At 41.1% G+C, this 18,068-nt stretch overlaps 1 protein-coding gene across 1 annotated transcript in view; it reads left to right on the top strand.

Moving 5' to 3' along the window:
- Positions 1-18,068, top strand: part of LOC127411869 (uncharacterized) — a 43,370-nt gene that overhangs the window by 7,667 nt on the left and 17,635 nt on the right. The window contains exons 5-9 of the mRNA XM_051647708.1: positions 5,488-5,694; positions 5,785-6,022; positions 7,970-8,085; positions 8,174-8,279; positions 14,917-14,964. Of these exons, the coding sequence (XP_051503668.1) occupies positions 5,488-5,694; positions 5,785-6,022; positions 7,970-8,085; positions 8,174-8,279; positions 14,917-14,964 (715 nt within the window). The remainder of the gene's footprint in view (positions 1-5,487; positions 5,695-5,784; positions 6,023-7,969; positions 8,086-8,173; positions 8,280-14,916; positions 14,965-18,068) is intronic.

The following is an 18,068-nucleotide window of genomic DNA, read 5'->3' as shown; positions in this document are numbered from 1 at the left end:
TGTGGAGGATTTTTTGATGAGAACTCTTTGAAGTAGTTTAAGAAGTTCTGAACATTTTTTTCCAATTTTAATAGTAATTTTTCACTTTATTAATGTCCTGACTATACATTGTGATCAGTTGAATGCTACTTTGGTGAATAAAAGTACCAATTTCTTTCCATAAGAGCAAAATCTGTACATTATTCAAAACCTGCCAGTGTATATGTACAGTATATATACAGTTGTGGCCAAAAATATTGGCACCCTTGGTAAATATGAGCAAAGAATTCTGTGAGAAATGTCTTTATTGTTTATCCTTTTGCCCTTTCATTCAAAATATTCACAAAAATCTAATCTTTAATTGAAGTAAACTCATAATCTCATAATTAAATGTTACTCCAAAACACATTTACCGCAATTATTGGCATCCCTATAAATTCTTATGAGTGAAATATATCTGAAGTATATTCCCATTCATATTTTAATTTTTTTAGTAGACCTGGGTGACTAGGACCATGATATTGTTCAGCCAAGACTTCCTGTTTAACAGGGGTATAAATATGAGGGAACACACAAGCCAAATTCCCTTAGTCATCCATCACAATGGGTAAGACCAAAGAATAGAGTCATGGTATGCGGCAGTAGGTTGTTGAGCATCACAAAATGGGAAGTGGCTATAAGAAAATAGCTAAAGCATTGAAAGTACCCATTTCCACCATCAGGGCAATAATTAAGAAGTTCCAATCAGCTGGAGATGTTAAGAATTGGCTTGCAAGAGGGCATGTGCTATATTGTCTCCACACATGGTGAGGAGGATGGTTCGAGTGGCCAAAAATTCTCCATGGATCACAGCTGGAGAATTGCAGAAATGAGTTGGTTCTCGGGGTCAGAAATTCTCCAACTGCAATCAGATGTCACCTACATCACAGCAAGTTGTTTGGGAGGGTTTCAAGAAAAAAGCCTCTGCTCTCATCCAACAACAAACTCAAGCATCTTCAGTTTGCCAGTCACTACTGGAACTTCAAATGGGACCGGGTTCAATGGTCAGATAAAACAAAAATAGAGCTTTTTGGCAGCAAGCACCAGAGATGGGTTTGGTGCACACAAAAAGGTAGCCATATGGAAAAGTACCCCATGCCCACGGTTAAATATGGTGGTGGATCTTTAACATTGTGGGGCTGTTTTTATGCCAGAGATCCTGGACATCTTGTTCAGATACATGGCATCATGGACTCATGGTATCAAATACCAACAGATAATCAAAACCTGACTGCCTCTGCCAGAAAGCTTAAAATGGGCCCTGGTTTCGAATCCAGGGCGTGCTGAGTGACTCCAGCTTCCTAAGCAACCAATTGGCCCGGTTGTTAGGGTGGGTAGAGTCACGTTGGGTCAACCTCCTTGTGGTCACTATAATGTGGTTCTCGCTCTCGGTGGGGCGTGTGGTGAGTTGTGGATGCCACGGAGAATAGCGTGAAGCCTCCACACATGCTAGGTCTCCGCGGTAACGCACTAAACAAGTCACGTGATAAGATGTGCGGATTGACGGTCTCGGACATGGAGGCAACTGAAATTCGTCCTCCGCCACCCAGATCAAGGTGAGTCACTATGCACCACGAGGACTTAGAGCGCATTGGGAATTGGGCATTCCAAATTGAGGAGAAAAGGAGAGAAAAAAAAATGGGTTGGATCTTCCAGCAAGACAATTATCCTAAATACACGTCAAAATCAACACAAAAATGGTTCACTGACCACAAAATCAAGGTTCTGCCATGGCCATCCCAGTCTCCTGACCTGAACCCCATAGAAAACCTGTGGGGCAGTGATGTAACTACCAGCAGTGCATGCGGGGCAGACGCACTGGGGCCCACGGTCTAAGGGGGCACGTGATGGCCGGTCCCTACCTTAAAATGTTAAACTGTCTGCACAGTTTAACTGATTTTACCTTTTGTCAGCATACAACACATGCAATTACCACAGATATTGACATGGAACTGCTTGATATTTATAGCTGGACTACACACTATGCATCTCATCCATGGTTTTTATCTAAAAACTTCTAAATTATAGTTTATTATTAACATAACATCTTACTCTAACACAAATTAGAATATTTAATTAGAAATTACTCATTTTAAGTGATACATCAAACTATTCTCTGCATTTTTCATTTGACATCGTAGGGATTCTTGGGAAATCTTACTGAGCCAGTGTGGTGTGTCTGACATAATTACTCAGTGCGAACGGAGCGTCAGCCCTAAGCTTTCACGGCTACCGCTGCATTTTTTTCTCTGCAGTCCCAAACTCGTTTCTCCCTCCATGAGAAACCTCCATCTCTACCCTGCATTATGTTAGTACAGAGCTGCAGAGTATTGATGACGCAGTGTTATGGTCAAAGACATAAAATATTTGATGATAAGATCATCAAGATGGTGCCGTGGATGGCTGCCTCTGTGTAGAGCGCTCCAATTCTTTTGTTGTTTTTGTTTGTTTGTCCTGTGTTTAGTAAACGTTTTCCAACCAATTTTACCAGGGACGAACTGCTGAACATTCAGCAGCATCTACCAGACAATCTTTTCCTGGTTTTTGACTATTCGGACGCTTTGCTGGACATTTTAGCTGGAGGCGCAGCTGTGCTGTTCAAAAGACGCAGGTGAAGGAGATGAGCAGGCCCACTGGTCAAGCTCCGTCAGCGTGGTTTTCGGACAGCCCTGCCAAGTATTCATCTAGCGATTCTCTGTTCTCGAACTACATCTCCTCACCTGTACAAACAAGGACTTTTCAACCTCTGCTGCCTTGTGCTTCACAGGCACCTGGCTGAGTGAAGCCATTCCAGACAGCGCATTATATCTGCCAGGCTTCCAACTATTCAGAGCAGATTGCATTGCGGATTTAACGGGGAAAATGAGAGGTGGTGGATCATGCTTTTACATCATTGAAGGTTGGTGTACAGATGTAACAACGTTAAAGAAGATGTGCTGTCCTAATTTGGAAGCACTCCTTTATTAACTCTAAGCTTTTTTACTCGCTGCGGGTGTTTTCCTCGTATATTCTGGTGAGTGTTTATATTCCGCCACATGCGTGTGTGAACGCAGTGCTGCAACAGCTGGCTGATCAAATCACAGACACGGAACAGCAATACCCAGACTCAGTTATTATTATTCTTGGATTTTAACAAAGAAAACCTCACACGTGAACTGCCCAAACACAAGCAGCACATTACATGCCCAACTAGAGACAGAAATATACTGGATCATTGCTACACAACAATAAAGGATGCATATTGCTCTGTCCCTAGAGCAGCTTTGGGACTATCTGATCACTGTCTGGTTCATCTTCTTCCAACATACAGACAGAAACTAAAATCTGCTAAGCTTGTAGTAAAGACTGTAAAGAGATGGACCAATGAAGCACAGCTGGAACTACAAGCCTGCTTTGACTGCACTGATTGGAATGGTTTTTAGGCTGCAGACACCAATCTGGAAGAGCTCACAGATACTGTATATCAGTTTCTGTGAGGATATATGAATGAATGAATGAATGTTACATTTATATAGCGCTTTTCTGACACTACACTCAAAGCGCTTTACAGAGTGAACAGGGGACTCTCCTCATCCACCACCAGTGTGCAGCATCCACCTGGATGATGCGACGGCAGCCATAGTGCGCCAGTACGTTCACCACACACCAGCTATTGGTGGAGAGGAGAGAATGGAGTGTTAGAGCCAATTAATGGATGGGGATTATTAGGAGGCCATGATTGAGAAGGGCCAATGGGGGAATTTGGCCAGGACACCAGGGTTACACCCCTACTCTTTTCGAGAAGTGTCCTGGGATTTTTTAATGACCACAGAGAGTCAGGACCTCGGTTTAACATCTCATCCGAAGGACGGTGCCTTTTTACTGCATAGTGTCCCCATCACTATACTGGGGCATTAGGACCTACACAGTCCGCAGGGTGAGCACCCCCTGCTGGACTCCCTAATACCTCTTCCAGCAGCAACCTTAGTTTTCCCCAGGAGGTCTCCCATCCAGGTACTGATCAGGCTCAACCCTGCTTAGCTTCAGTAGGCAATCAGTCTTGAGCTACAGGGTGATATGGCTGCTATATATGCATTCCTACTAGGACTTATTTAAAGTTCAACAACGACAAACCATAGTTTACAGCAGAACTCAGGCAGCTTCGTCAGGCCAAAGAGGATGCTTACAGAGGTGGGGATAAAGTCTTGTACAATCAGGCCAGGAACACACTGAATAACGAAATCAGAGTGGCTAAAAGAAGATACTCTGAGAAGCTGAAAAACAAGTTTTCAGCTAACGACCCTGCATCAGTGTGGAGCGGACTGAAAGATATTACTAACTTCAAGAGACCTTCCCCCAACACTGTAGGGAACCAACAACTGGCTGAAAACTTGAATGTGTTTTATTGTAGATTTGAAAGGCCCAGTCTCACTCTCCACATCCACTCTGACCTTCACTTCACACAAACACCAACACCTCCTGAAACCCCCCTCCTACCCCCTCCTGCTACTCAACCTGCACTTAAGATCTGTGAAGAAGATGTGTGCCGTGTCTTCCGAAAACAAAAGACAAGGAAAGCACAGAGCCCAGATCGTGTTTCACCTGCGTGTCTTAGATCCTGTGCTTACCAGCTGGCCCCCATCTTCCCTGATCTTCAATAGATCACTGGAGCAATGTGAAGTCCCATGCTGCTTCAAATGCTCAGTCATCATTCCTGTCCCAAAGAAACCAAAAATCACAGGACTTAATTTCTACAGAACCGTCGCCCTGATGTCTGTGGTCATGAAATCATTTGAGAGACTGGTGTTGGCCCACCTAAAGGACATCACTGTATAATATATTTGTCTTATTGTGTATTCTGTATATACTTTATTTTCTATTCAATTGTTATTTGTTTTTTAATTGTTTTTTTTATTATTATCTCTGTCTTGTTGGGGTCTGTCTAGATTTGATCAAAAATTACTTTTTTCAAATAGTGATGGTGCTGTTTTTTACATTAGTAATGTCCTGACTATACTTTGTGATCAGTTGAATGCCACTTTGGTGAATTAAACTACCAATTTCCTTCCGAAACAGCAAAATCTGTACATTATTCCAAACTTTTGGCAAACTTTTGTATATTTGAAAAACAATAAAAATGTTTTTGAATAAAACTTGTGTTATGTTTGCAGTTGTTTGATATCCATTAGAGGATAGATTTTTGTGAATATTTTGAATGAAAGATCAAAAGGATAAACAATAAAGACATTTTTCACAGCCTTCTTTGCACATATTTACCAAGGGTGCCAATAATTTTGGCCACAACTGTATATATACATATATAATTAATATGAATAAATTAGAAGATATGAAATGATAGAAAGATGGATGGATGTGAAAATGAAATTGAAAAAATGAAAAAAGCTGTTGTTTAAAAAAAAACCTAATATCTTTCGATCCTTTAAGATTATCTTTATCTTGCATCATTTGTATTGCTGATGCACATTATAGCTGCTGTGTGGGAGTTTAGGATGCTGCTAGTAAGACAGGATGTGACCTCAGGTCTGCTAGAGCTGCATTCCACTCCATGGGGCAGCTGCCAGCCTCTCTTTCCCGATGACAATCGATGTAAGGAGTTTTACAGCACCGCATGCTCAGAGAGAACTGCTAACAGCTTTGAGATTGATCTGAACACATTACTGTCCCAGAAATACTCAGGTGAGGATTGCTTGATGACACTAAAAATGTAATAGTCCAGTACAATTAATCATGGTTGCACTGAGAGTCTCTTGTTTATGTACTCATTAGGTGATGTAGAGGTGAGAGTTAAAATCACTGCATTCCAGTTCCAGAGCAGTCCATCCCAGGAGGACTCGTTGTTCATAGATGGCAACACACCCTTGGAGAGGATCCTGGATACAGTCTCTGGTGACATCACTTTCACTGGATGTGGGCAGTGTTCTGTAGAGCTGCAGACTGATGAAAATGGCATCTACAGACCATGTTACCCCTGCCTCCCACACACAGGAGTGCGGCACTATTTTAGGTCTGTTTGTATAACTCTATAGGGTGTCATACATGGATAGAAAGTAGTAAATTGTCCAAAAATATTGAGTGGCCCAAGAAAGTATGCAGACACTAAAAGGAATATTCCAGGTTCAGTACCAGTTAAAGGAATATTCCAAGTTCAACACAAGTTAAGCTCAATAGACAGCATTTGTGGCATAATATTAATTACTATTTTTACTTGCCCCTCCTTTAAAAAAAGCAAAAATCAAAGTGTACAGTGAGGCACTTACAATGGAAGTGAATAGGGGCCAATCCGTAAATGATAAAATACTCGCTATTTCAAAAGTATAGCCACAAGACATAAACAATATATGATAACATGATTTTAGTGTGATAAAATTGCTTACTAACATTTTCTGTGTAAAGTTATAGCCAATTTTACAACTTTGTTGCCATGAGAGCGTAATACAAACAAACCCTAAAAATGGCGATTTAAACAACTATACAGCTTAAATAATACATGAGTTTTAACAGAAGAATTATTGTAAGTGCCTTTATAAAATTTTAAGCTTCACATTTCTGCCTTTAAGCCCTCCAGAAACTGGCCCTATTCACTTCTATTGTAAGTACCTCACTGCAAGTTCGATTTTTTTTATCCCCTTTTCTCCCAATTTGGAATGCCCAATTCCCACTACTTAGTAGGTCCTCGTGGTGGTGCAGTTACTCACCTCAATCCGGGTGGCGGAGGACAAGTCTCAGTTGCCTCCACTTCTAAGACTGTCAATCCGCGCATCTTATCACGTGGCTCGTAGTGCATGACTCCACGGAAACTCACAGCACAGGTGGCTCATGCTACTCTCCGCGATCCATGCACAACTTACCACGTGCCCCATTGAGAGTGAGAACCCCTAATCACGACCACAAAGAGGTTACTCCATGTGACTCCCTCCCTAGTAACCGGGCCAATTTGGTTGCTTAGGAGACCTGGCTGGAGTCACTCAGCACGCTGATTTTTGCTATTTTAAAGAAAAGAAGAGAGTAGTCGAAATTATTTTTTGTGGTAATCAACATTATGCCACAAATGCTGTCGATTGAGCTTAACTTACATACTCAGTATGTAATTTTTTTTATTTTATTTAAAACCTAACAAAGTTAAATTTGTGTAATGTTTTGCAGCAATTATATTTTATGTTTCTAAAACATAATTTTTTAAGGAATGCTTCTGTGTTCAAATGCTTCTATGTTCAAATGCTTTTTGGTACCACTGTATATTTATATTGTTTATACTGTATTAGTAAAGTACAGTGTTGGGTAAGTTACTTAAAAATAGTAATAGTAATAGTAATCCACTACAAAATTACTAATTATTTCTCTAAAATTATAATTAGATTACTAATTACTTAATTGAAAATGTAATCACATTACTAATTATTTTTAAGTTACTTTCTAAAATATTTTTCTGCTCAACAAATTCTAAATAATGTCTATATTTCTTGTTCATTGTTACAATGTCATATTTTTTTTACTATAAACCTACACTTTTATCAGCCCTTCTATGCGTGTTCACAAGAGAATCAAGTTTTTTGGACCTTCAAAGTTCTGGCCAACTTTCACTTGCATTGTATGGACCAACAGAGCTGAGATATTCTTCTAATCAGCACCTCACATTTCTCTTTCACAATGACTCGTTACGGGGCCATAATTCATGTATTCTAAATAAATTATATATTATAAATAAGCAGAAGCTAATAATGAATTTAAAAGTAATTAAATTAAGTGAAAGTCAGTAACTGTAATCTGATTACAAGAATTTAAAATGTAATGCTTTACACTACTTAAAAAAAAATCAAAATTAGATTACAGTTACTAATTACTTTGTAATTGGATTACACCCAACACTGAGTACAACTGATGTTAGCAAGGTAGTAAAGCCCTTCTCAATCTATTCTTTCTCCTGTTAAACCCTCATAACATGTCTTCTTAGGCCAGTTGTTTTAACTGTAAGAGATGGGGATAATCAGATCAGTGTGCAAGTTCCTCCTGTTCTTGTGCAGAAGATCCTTCTGAACACTCCCCCAGACAAGCTGCATAAGACTGTAGGTGAGGTACTTTCCCTTTTCCCTCTCCATCAGAATCTCCTTTTATTTGCATCTTGATCTCTCATTGTATTCTCTTTGTTTGTTCCTAGCCCCTGCATCAGAGGTGCGGTTCATCCAGGTAGTAGCTAACAGGATCAGTTCTATGTTGACCACCATGGAGAACACATTTCTCCTGACCGTCAGAAGCCATTTCCAGTGTGATGAAAACAGCATTCCTATCATTCAGAACTTTTTATTATTAGACTTCAGCTCACTATAGAGACATGAAGAATATCCATGTGTCTTTCAGATGATGCTATGCATTTTCAGTGACAGTGGTTAAACTGGTGAAAGGGATAGAAGTATGACGTGTTCCTGGATCAACATTCTTTGTTGATCCAGGAACAAATATTACTTATGTAAATAACAAGCCAGAAGCACTGTACTCTGAAATGTAAATTTAATGTTGTAACTTTGTTTTATGGTAGCTCTCCCTGCTGAAAAAATAGAGCTAAATCCAGCTAACCTGGTTTGCTGGTCTTAGCTGGTTGCCCAGCCTGGTCAGTTGGCTGGTTTTAGAGGCAATTTTGGGCACTTTTTAGCTGGTCAGGCTGGGAGACCAATTTGATCAGCCTGGCCTGGTTAGGTGACTAGCTGGAACCAGCTAAAACCAAATTAAAGGGATACTTTACCCAAAAATTAAAATTCTCTCATCATTTACTGACCCTCATGCCATCCCAGATGTGTATGACTCTCTTTCTTCTGCTGTACACAAACAAAGATTCTTAGAAGAATATATCAGCTCTGTAGGTCCATACAATGCAAGTGAATGGTGACCAGAACTTTGAAGCTCCAAATAGCACATAAAGGCAACATATATATATATAATATATAAGTAATCCATAAGACTCCAGTGGTTAAATCCATATCTTCAGAAGTAATTTTTTGACTATAAACCTACACTTTCACCAGCCCTTCTATGCACGTTCACAAGTGGATCGAGTTCTTCTGTTTTATGGTGATTCACATTCTTTGTGCATATATGTAACAAATCCCTTAGTTCCAGGGAAGGAGGAAGTAGGAGACGGTGTACTGCATTCCAATAAACCGTTCTTTATTTACAGGATACCTTGTTGCTTTTCAGCAACACACTCTACACACACACAGGCGGTTCAAGCACAATTCTCCTCCATCCGGCGGCCTGGACTGCCCTTATATCTCTCTCCAGCTCTCACTGCAACACAAAACAGCTGTTAGAGATAATTTCCCACAAGCGTCAATCCTTACCGCTCTTCTTCTCCTGGCCTCGCTCTCCACAGAATGTCGCTCGACCACGCCCCCATCTCCACATACCCCCATAGCCCGACACAGGCCAGGGAGCTGTCTGGCCTATCACCCACTTCCCCCCCCTCCATTTCTAGAGAAGAAATCTGTGACAGCCATGTGTGCCCCCGACCTGTGGACCACCTCGATTTTAAAAAGCTGGAGAGCTAGATACCAACAGGTGATCCGCGCATTGGCAGTCTTCATGCAATGGAGCCAATGGAGCGGGGCGTGGTCTGAACAGAGGGTGAAAGCCACCCCAACAGATAGTACCGGAGGGTGAGGACCGCCCATTTGATGGCCAAACACTCCTTCTCAATCATGCTGTACCTAATTTCCTTCAGCGAGAGCTTTCAACTAATGTACAGCAAGGGCGTTCCTCCCCCTCCACCATCTGGGACAGTACCGCTCCCAACCCCATGTCCGTTTGCAAGATAAATGAGAGAGAAAAGTCAGGAAAGTGCAATAATGGCCCGACGCAAAGTGTAGCTTTCACCCGAGTGAATGCCTGCTGACACGGCTCCATCCACTGGATTGGATCTGGTGCACCCTTTTTAGTAAGATCAGTCAGCTGGCTGGTGATGGTCGAATAATTAGGCACAAACCTGCAATAATTGCCAGCCAACCCCAGGAACTGTCTCACCGCCTTTTTTGTCTTAGATCTCAGGCAGGCTGAAATTGCTGCAGTCTTATCAATTTGGGGCCACACCTGCCCATGACCCAAGTGGAATCCCAGATACCGTACTTCCAGCCACCCACTTGCGCACTTCTTTGGGTCTGCCATGAGTCCCGCCTGTCTCAACGACCTCAGGACAGCCCTCAAATGCCACAAGTGCTGCTACCAATCATTACTGTAAATAATGATGTCATTCAGATAGGCAGCAGCATAAGCAGTGTGCGGTCTGAGGATTCTGTCCATGAGCCGCTGAAACATAGCCGGGGCCCCAAACAAACCAAATGGAAGGGTCACAAATTGGTGTAATCCGAACGATGTGGAAAACGCAGTTTTTTTTTTCATGGGACATGGGAGTTAAGGGGATCTGCCAATATCCCTTCATCAAATGCAGTGTCGATTAAAAGCGAGCCGCGCCTAATCAATCGAGCAGTTCATCAATCCGAGGCATCGGGTATACATCAAATTTAGACACCGCATTTACTTTTCTATAATCCACACAAAACCGGACTGAGCCGCCACTCTTAGGAACCAGAACCACCGGGCTGGCCCAGTCACTGTGGGATTCTTCTATTACCCCCATATCTAACATGGCCTTCGATTCTTCCCATACCACTTCTTTTTTGTGTTCGGGTAATCGGTAGGGATGACTGCGTACCACTACCCCTGGGGTCGTTTTGATATGGTGCTCTATGAGATTCGTGTGACCGGGGAGAAGTGAGAACATGTCGGAGAACTCTCTTTCAACCTGGTAACCTTTGTGACTTGGGACGGCGAGAGGTGGTCTCCACAGGAGGAAGTAACCGGGGTGACTAGATCGGTGTCTTTTAAGTTCACCTCCAGCCTGAGCTCCTCCCTCTCTGGAACCACCATCACCAAAGTCACTGGAACCGCCTCTCTCCATGATTTGAGGAGGTTGAGGTGGTAAATCTGATGTGCTCCACCTCTATCCATTCGTTTCACCTCATAATCGATTTCCAAAACTCACCGTGTGACCTCAAAGGGCCCTCGCCACTTGGCGAGTAATTTAGAGCTCGATGTAGGGAGCAATACAAGGACTTTATCTCCTATAGTCGAATGCCCCTATTATACAGCCGGGATTGACGTTCTTGAGCCTGGAGAAAATTCTCCTGTGTTAGTTGCCCCAGTGTGTAGAGTTTTGCTCTCAGGTCAAGAACGTATTGAATTTCGTTTTTGCTATTTGAAGGTCCCTCCTCCCAGTTTTCCCAAAAGACGTCGAGCATGCCGCATGGCCGACGCCCATACAGTAATTTGGATGGGAAAAACCCAGTGGAGGTTTGCGGGACCTCTCAAACTGCAAATAATAGCGGCTCGAGCCACTTGCCCCAATTCCGAGCATCATCGTGCACGAACTTAGGAATCATGTTCTTTAGAGTTTGATTAAATCGTTCGACCAAGCCATCTGTTTGGGGGTGGTAGACACTGGAACGTATCGAGTACTCTGAAGAGTGTCTCCATGCTGAGATGTTGTGTAAAGGTACTGCTTCCGGATATCGCGTTGTGTGTCCACCAGAACCAACACAAAGTGATGCCCGCGTGCCATCCATTTCAATTGCCCAATGAGGTCCATGCCCATTCTTTCGAAGGGGACCTCAATCAACGGAAAGGGGTGCAATGACGCTTTTGGGGTGGCCGCCGGATTCACCAGCTGATATTCACGGCATGCTACACACCACCTGCGAACATCCCCATGAATGCCTGGCCAATAGAAATGGGCCATCAGACTGTTCAGTGATTTTTCCTGCCCTAAGTGACCTGCCATCGGATTATGATGAGCCGTTTGGAATAGTATATCCCGACGGCTCTTCAGTACTAATGATTGCGTTGTATCTTCCTTTGTCTGAGTGTCCTGCATCACTCGATACATCCAATCCTTAATAATCTAAAAATATGGGTATGAGAGTGCAATATCCGGAGGGAGGCTTTGACCATCAATCACTTTCACTTGGTGGAAGGCGTGCCTAAGTGTTTTGTCTCGCATCTGCTCCAGAGGGAAATCCCCTTCAGGGAATCCTCTATGGGCTGGGGAAGCTGAGACTTCCCCCTCCCTTGCATCCTCCTGACGTGGAACTGACGTAGACGGCTCCGCACCGCCTCCCCAGCCACCGAATCACAAACCACACACCAAGACACTTTGTTGCAGGACTCATCCACACATATTCCCCTCAATATAGCTGTAAATGCAGGCCAATTCATACCCAAAATTTGTGGATGGGAGAGGCTGGGACTAACCTCAGACTTGACACTTTGCTTTTGTCCTCGAAATTGAATGATGACCATCACTAAAGGGTAACTTTGAATATCCCCATGCACACACCTTACCTTTACCCACCAGCTTGTACCCAAAGCCTAGGATTGAACCAAGCTTTGGTGAATGGAGGTTTGTTACAACTTGAATCCACAAAGGCTTGGTATGTACCCCCTTAATACTCACAGGTATCCGGTATGTTCCTGCTTGGTCGGGGAGCGGCCTGTGGCATGTCAGGGATCCAGACCAATGTCTCCACCTCCATGGCTGGGCATCGGTCCTTGAAGTGCCTAGAACTCAACGAATGTCAGCGCCCGGAATTGCAGGATGGCTCGTTTCAGGTCTGAGTACTCCAGCAGACTCACGATTGATAGCTGTTGTTTTTCATGAGTTTGATTTGAGGCACAACGGGCATGGTCACTGCTGGAGTACCTCCCTGTGGCAGCAAGCTCCTCACCTGTCGGTCCTCCGCTTGGGCTTGTATCAGGGCCTGGAACCGTTGTTCTTTTTTCTACTGCAGCTCCAGGTGGGCCTGATGTTGCATCTGGTGGATGCTGGCAAAGGTCTTGACGATTTTGGCCAGCGGCATGAACTCCATGACTGCGTTCTTCCTCGATCCTGGGTTTCGGCACCTCTGTAACAAATCCCTTAGTTCCAGGGAAGGAGGAAGCGGGAGATGGCGTACTGCGTTCCAATAAACAGCTCTTTATTTACAGGATACCTTGTTGCTTTTCAGCAGCACACACTATACACACACTATACACACACACAGGCGGTTCAAGCACGATTCTCCCCCTTCCAGCAGTCTGGACTACCCTTATATGTCTCTCCAGCTCTCACTGCAACACAATACAGCTGTTAGAGATAATTTCTCACAGGTGTCAATCCTTACCGCTCTTCCTTTCCCAGCCTCGCTCTCCACAGAAAGTCGCTCGACCACGCCCCCATCTCCACAATATACTACTACTTTATGGCGGTTGGCAAACAACTAAAGGTGCATTACTGATCGCCAACTACTGGGCAGGAAGGAGAAGAAAAAAGAAGGGAGGGATGAAGTAAAGGAAAAGAATAAATAAGAATAATTGTGCAACAGCCCAGTAGGTGGCAATATGCACAAATAATACGAATCGCCAACAAAACAAAAGAAGAAGACCTCTAGCGAACACGCATAGGAGGGCTGGTGAAAGATTTATAGAAAAAAAAAGGTCTTAAATATTGATCTGTTTCTCACCCACAGCTATCATATCACTTCTGAAGATATAAATGTAACCACTGGAGTTGTATGGATTAATTTTATACTGCCTTTATTTGCTTTTTGGACCTTCAAAGTTCTGGCCAATGTTCACTTGCATTGTATTGACCAACAGAAAGGCGATATTCTTCTTAAAAATTTTGTTTGTGTTCAGTAGAAGAAAGAAAGTTATACACATCTGGGATGGCATGAGGGTGAGTAAATGAGAGTATTTTCATTTTGGGTGAATTATCCCTTTAAACTAGCTAAGACCAGCCAACCAGGCTGTAAAAGTAATTAGCAGGCTAATAGGACTCCTCTCAAAATAAAGTATGATAGTCTTAAAGTTATGTGTGGTATAATTTGTAATGAACTAAATTTGTAAATTTACAATACATCTGACAATAACTTGAGTACTCTTGAATAAATACTCTTGCATTTGTTTTTATTTTTGTTTTCCAATAAACTAAAGCAAGAGATTGTTGTTGTTCACAGTCCATAGTCTTGAATTTGTCAATTAGCTTTTAGATTGGGATGATTCTGTCTGGAATATTAGTATCAGTTAGAATATTTTTTTATTTGAGCGGAAGTTTTGAAGCACATGCAAATCATGTTCCCCCTAAAAACGAATCAAACTTCTTCTTGGGCATCACGTGGTATCGGAATTTCCCCTGAGTCGGGGGTTTTCCAGGACCCGAGCTCTCAATTCATGAACGTGTACAGTGTCAGCGTGTTGTGTTTAGACTCAATTTAGAATGCATTTTAAATTCTGAATGAAGCTAAAACATAAATTTCTGTGGTGGATGGTGCATTCTTGTTTACGTTTTATTAGCCTTTTGCTAAAATTTTAGCAATCCTTTAGTGAAGTCGCCGACTTTAAAAACCGCACGAGATTTAATAACAAACATCACAGAAATCCGAGGTAAGTTTGATATGTATTATTATCATTATCATTATTATATGAACCTTTTTGTGACACGACTCTGTAAGTCTTAGATTAGTAGAGGCCTGTAGTTTTATTTAAAAAATAATGATATAGTTGTGTAGCGCATAGTAAAACTGTTGTGAAATATATAATTATGACATTACAGTGATGCTGACGGTTATCCTCATGTACATATTTATGCAAATGATTGTTAAAACATTAACCTGTTGTACGCAAAATAAAGTAATTAATAGTATATGCAAGGTTTGTCTCTTCTGTTTTGGTGCTGTTCGTGCGAGTCTGCGGGAAAGTCCCGTCAAATGTCAAATGTACTTTTTGGAGCCGAGTTACAAGATTAAAACAGGGGAATCACATCCCCATCATACACAATGTGAGCTCTTACAATTTGCATTAATTTCAGACAGAGCCCAGAGTCGGTTCGGATGACCCTGCAGCACACAGAATGGCTGGAGCACTCAGGTAAATTTTTATCTCTTGTGGCTATCCCCCAAAATCTAATGAGCTGCTTATCTACGCAGTATGTTTTGGGAATCATAGGCGCGTGAAGCAGCTCACTTGGTTCTGAGACTCAATATAGAAATGAATGCCAGTTTACTAGCTACTAAAGATTTGGACATGATTACATGTTACTTGTAGAATTTTTACTGGTTTCTGCATGCTGTATGCTTATAATTGGGAGGATTGTTTTGTGCTTTTTGCTGAAGCCTGCATGTATCTGGAAAACATGTAATTACAGTTGCATTAATAGATTTAAAATGCTTCCAGTCAGATTACATTACAGGTACCATTAGTCCATGGTAGTAGATATATTGTAATGGTTGCTGAATAATTACATAGTTCATTTATGTATATAAAAATATGCACATCCAACAGCAAAAAAGCTCAGTGTGGATGCCCGACCAAATTGGTATCAGAAAAAGAGAGAAAAGTCAGCACATCACGGCTCCAGAATTAGAAAAATGTATTGTAATGTTCTCACCTAAGGTGTAGTTTTGAGCCCAGGGCTCTTCATCAGACAAGTTTATAGATACCGTTTTTTTTATTTTAGAGCCATGGTGTGCCGACTTTTCACTATTTTACATTTATGTTTCAACACATGCATAGGAAGGAGTTACAGTAAAAGTCAGATTTATTGTCATTTTTCAACATTGCAAAGCAATGCAGAAAAATGCATATGGTTTTAAATGTAGCAACTGATTTTTGTGGTTAGTCTTCTTCAACTAATGAAAGTTGTGTTGCGTAAAACTGACTGTTTCTGTTTATGAAACTCCTTTAGACTGATGAAGCCGTTTGTCTTTTCTTTTTATTCCTCTTGTCAGTAAATTTCTTTGGTTTTAGGGGTTGTTTGCCAGAAGTTTAGATGTTACAGAAGGACAGGATGTTTTACTCTCTTTTTGGTGACGTCAGGATTTGCAGTTTCACTCATCATAGTGTCACCTAAGAGCTCTGACACCTCAGAAGTACATTCATTGTTTTAGTCTGCCATTAGCCCCATGGGGGATTAGTGAGAACATTTGGTAGAGCAATCTTAGTAAAACTCAGCCCGAAGAGTAAGAAACTTCCTCATTCCTGTCAGTAGCAATTGAAGAAATCATTTTGTGCAATCCTGTCATCTAGTATAGCCATAAATAACCAATATTAACAACAGGAAGATTGTTAAATAAAACAATGCCTTTTTCAGGGGTCGGGAACCTATGGCTTGCAAGCCACAAGTGGCTCTTTTTAAAAATCAAATGGCTTGCCGGGTGTCTCACCATTCAACACATGATCGTTTAAAACTTTCTAGAGAGAATTTTCCAACAGAAAGTGTGGGTGCGATTGCAAAGCTTGAAGTCAGTGACACTGTTTTGATTTTCTTTTTTCCCAAATTTGTCATACAGCCTACTCCTGTACAGTGTTCACCTTGAACCCAAAATGGAGTTCTATTTTCTTTTCTTTAGGCAGCATTAACTGTATTACCAAAACGCAGTACAAATACATTCAATAACAACACATTTGGCAGCATTTTGTGGGAACACAAGGGAATTAATTAGGCTTATTTATTATGATGATTATTATAATTATCTTTACATTTGTAGGCTATTAGTAATTTTTCACCTGGTGTCGGTGACAGATGTTTGCGTGATAGCAAATGGGGCCGTTGGAGACGGTAGATGTCTGGGTTTGGGGAGATGATTATATATAAGATGTTTTAATCACTTCCTTAATTGCTTTTTTCGTTTCGTTTAAAGTGCAATTTGAATTTAGAAATGTCCAGAATTAGAAAAATGTATTGTAATGTTATATTGTAATTGTTGTATTGTCATGTTTCAATAAATTAGTCATTTTTAAAGCAAAATCAATAAAGCAAAAATATTCACCGACCCTTGGCAGGGGGGTCGACCATATAATTGGATACCGCGATATTTTAAATGCTATTATCATTCAGATATTTTTTACATATTGCCCAGCCCAATAGGGAAGTTAAATTTTTCATGAACAATTGTAAAATGAAGTAATTTTAAGGAGACCTGCACAAAATACATGTACTCAATTCCATATTGCAACGTTACCTATTATTTTTTACATGTTTTTTTGTTTTTGTGCTTTTGAGTAGTCTATGGGCAATAGAAACATTTTATTTTATTGAAAAACATTGTTTTTGAGAATAGTAAATTATTCGTTTGTGGTATGGCTCTTTCAAAAAAATGCATCAACCAAAAATAAACAAATTGGCTCCTTAGTGAAAAAAGTTCATAGTAAGACCTAGTATGTTTTATCCTTTAGTGAACAAGTAATTGCAGTTCTATTATTTAGAGATCTTCATGAGAATTTCCAGTTTGGTTTAGAGTGGAAGTGTTTGTGGGTTTAAAGTTTTTAGGCTGTAAGGGCATGCCAACGGAAGGGGGCATAACTCATATTTCTGGGCTGTTCGCATTGCATGTGTATTGACAGTACTATGTAGATATCTGACTAATTCAGTTACATTTATTATAGTAAATCACACATAGGTGGATTTCTTTCAGGATGTTATTATTTGAATCACAAGTCACAGATTTATATTTAAATAATGACAAAAAAAGGAATGGGAATCATAAGAATTTTGTTTAAAAAGTACCTCAAAGGAAGAGAAGGGAATTCAGAGAAAAAAGCCTTTGGAAAGTTGAGGAAATTCAGAATTGAGAGGACTTGATGTCAGGGTGAGAATATGCATGTACCTGCATTTCTCATGATTTGACATCAGTGGCAGCAGTGAGCTGGTATTCTGGGGGCTTTCCTCTGTTTTTTTTTTTTTTTTCTTTGCCGTGCTTCCTGGAAGTAAGGCAAGCAAGACAGTAAGGAGGGAGACCAAAAACAGATGCACATATCCTTGTTTTGACGATGAAAGTGAAACAAACTCTGTAAAGTCCTTTGTGTAAAACCTGAAAGCTTTTATTTGTCTGGATTGTATTTGCCAGGTAGGCCAAGTCTACACCTTCCTGTGTCTAGGTCAAAATACTGCTGTTGGGGAAAAACTGGGGAGATTAATTGTATCTGAAGGGGTTTGCAGCTCAGTTGAGTCTAACAGTGTGTTTTGATTTAGC

Source organism: Myxocyprinus asiaticus, chromosome 21, assembly GCF_019703515.2.
Source record: "Myxocyprinus asiaticus isolate MX2 ecotype Aquarium Trade chromosome 21, UBuf_Myxa_2, whole genome shotgun sequence".
Taxonomy (NCBI): domain Eukaryota; kingdom Metazoa; phylum Chordata; class Actinopteri; order Cypriniformes; family Catostomidae; genus Myxocyprinus; species Myxocyprinus asiaticus.
The sequence above is the reverse complement of the archived record's forward strand: the minus strand, read 5'-3'. Positions and strand labels throughout refer to the sequence as shown.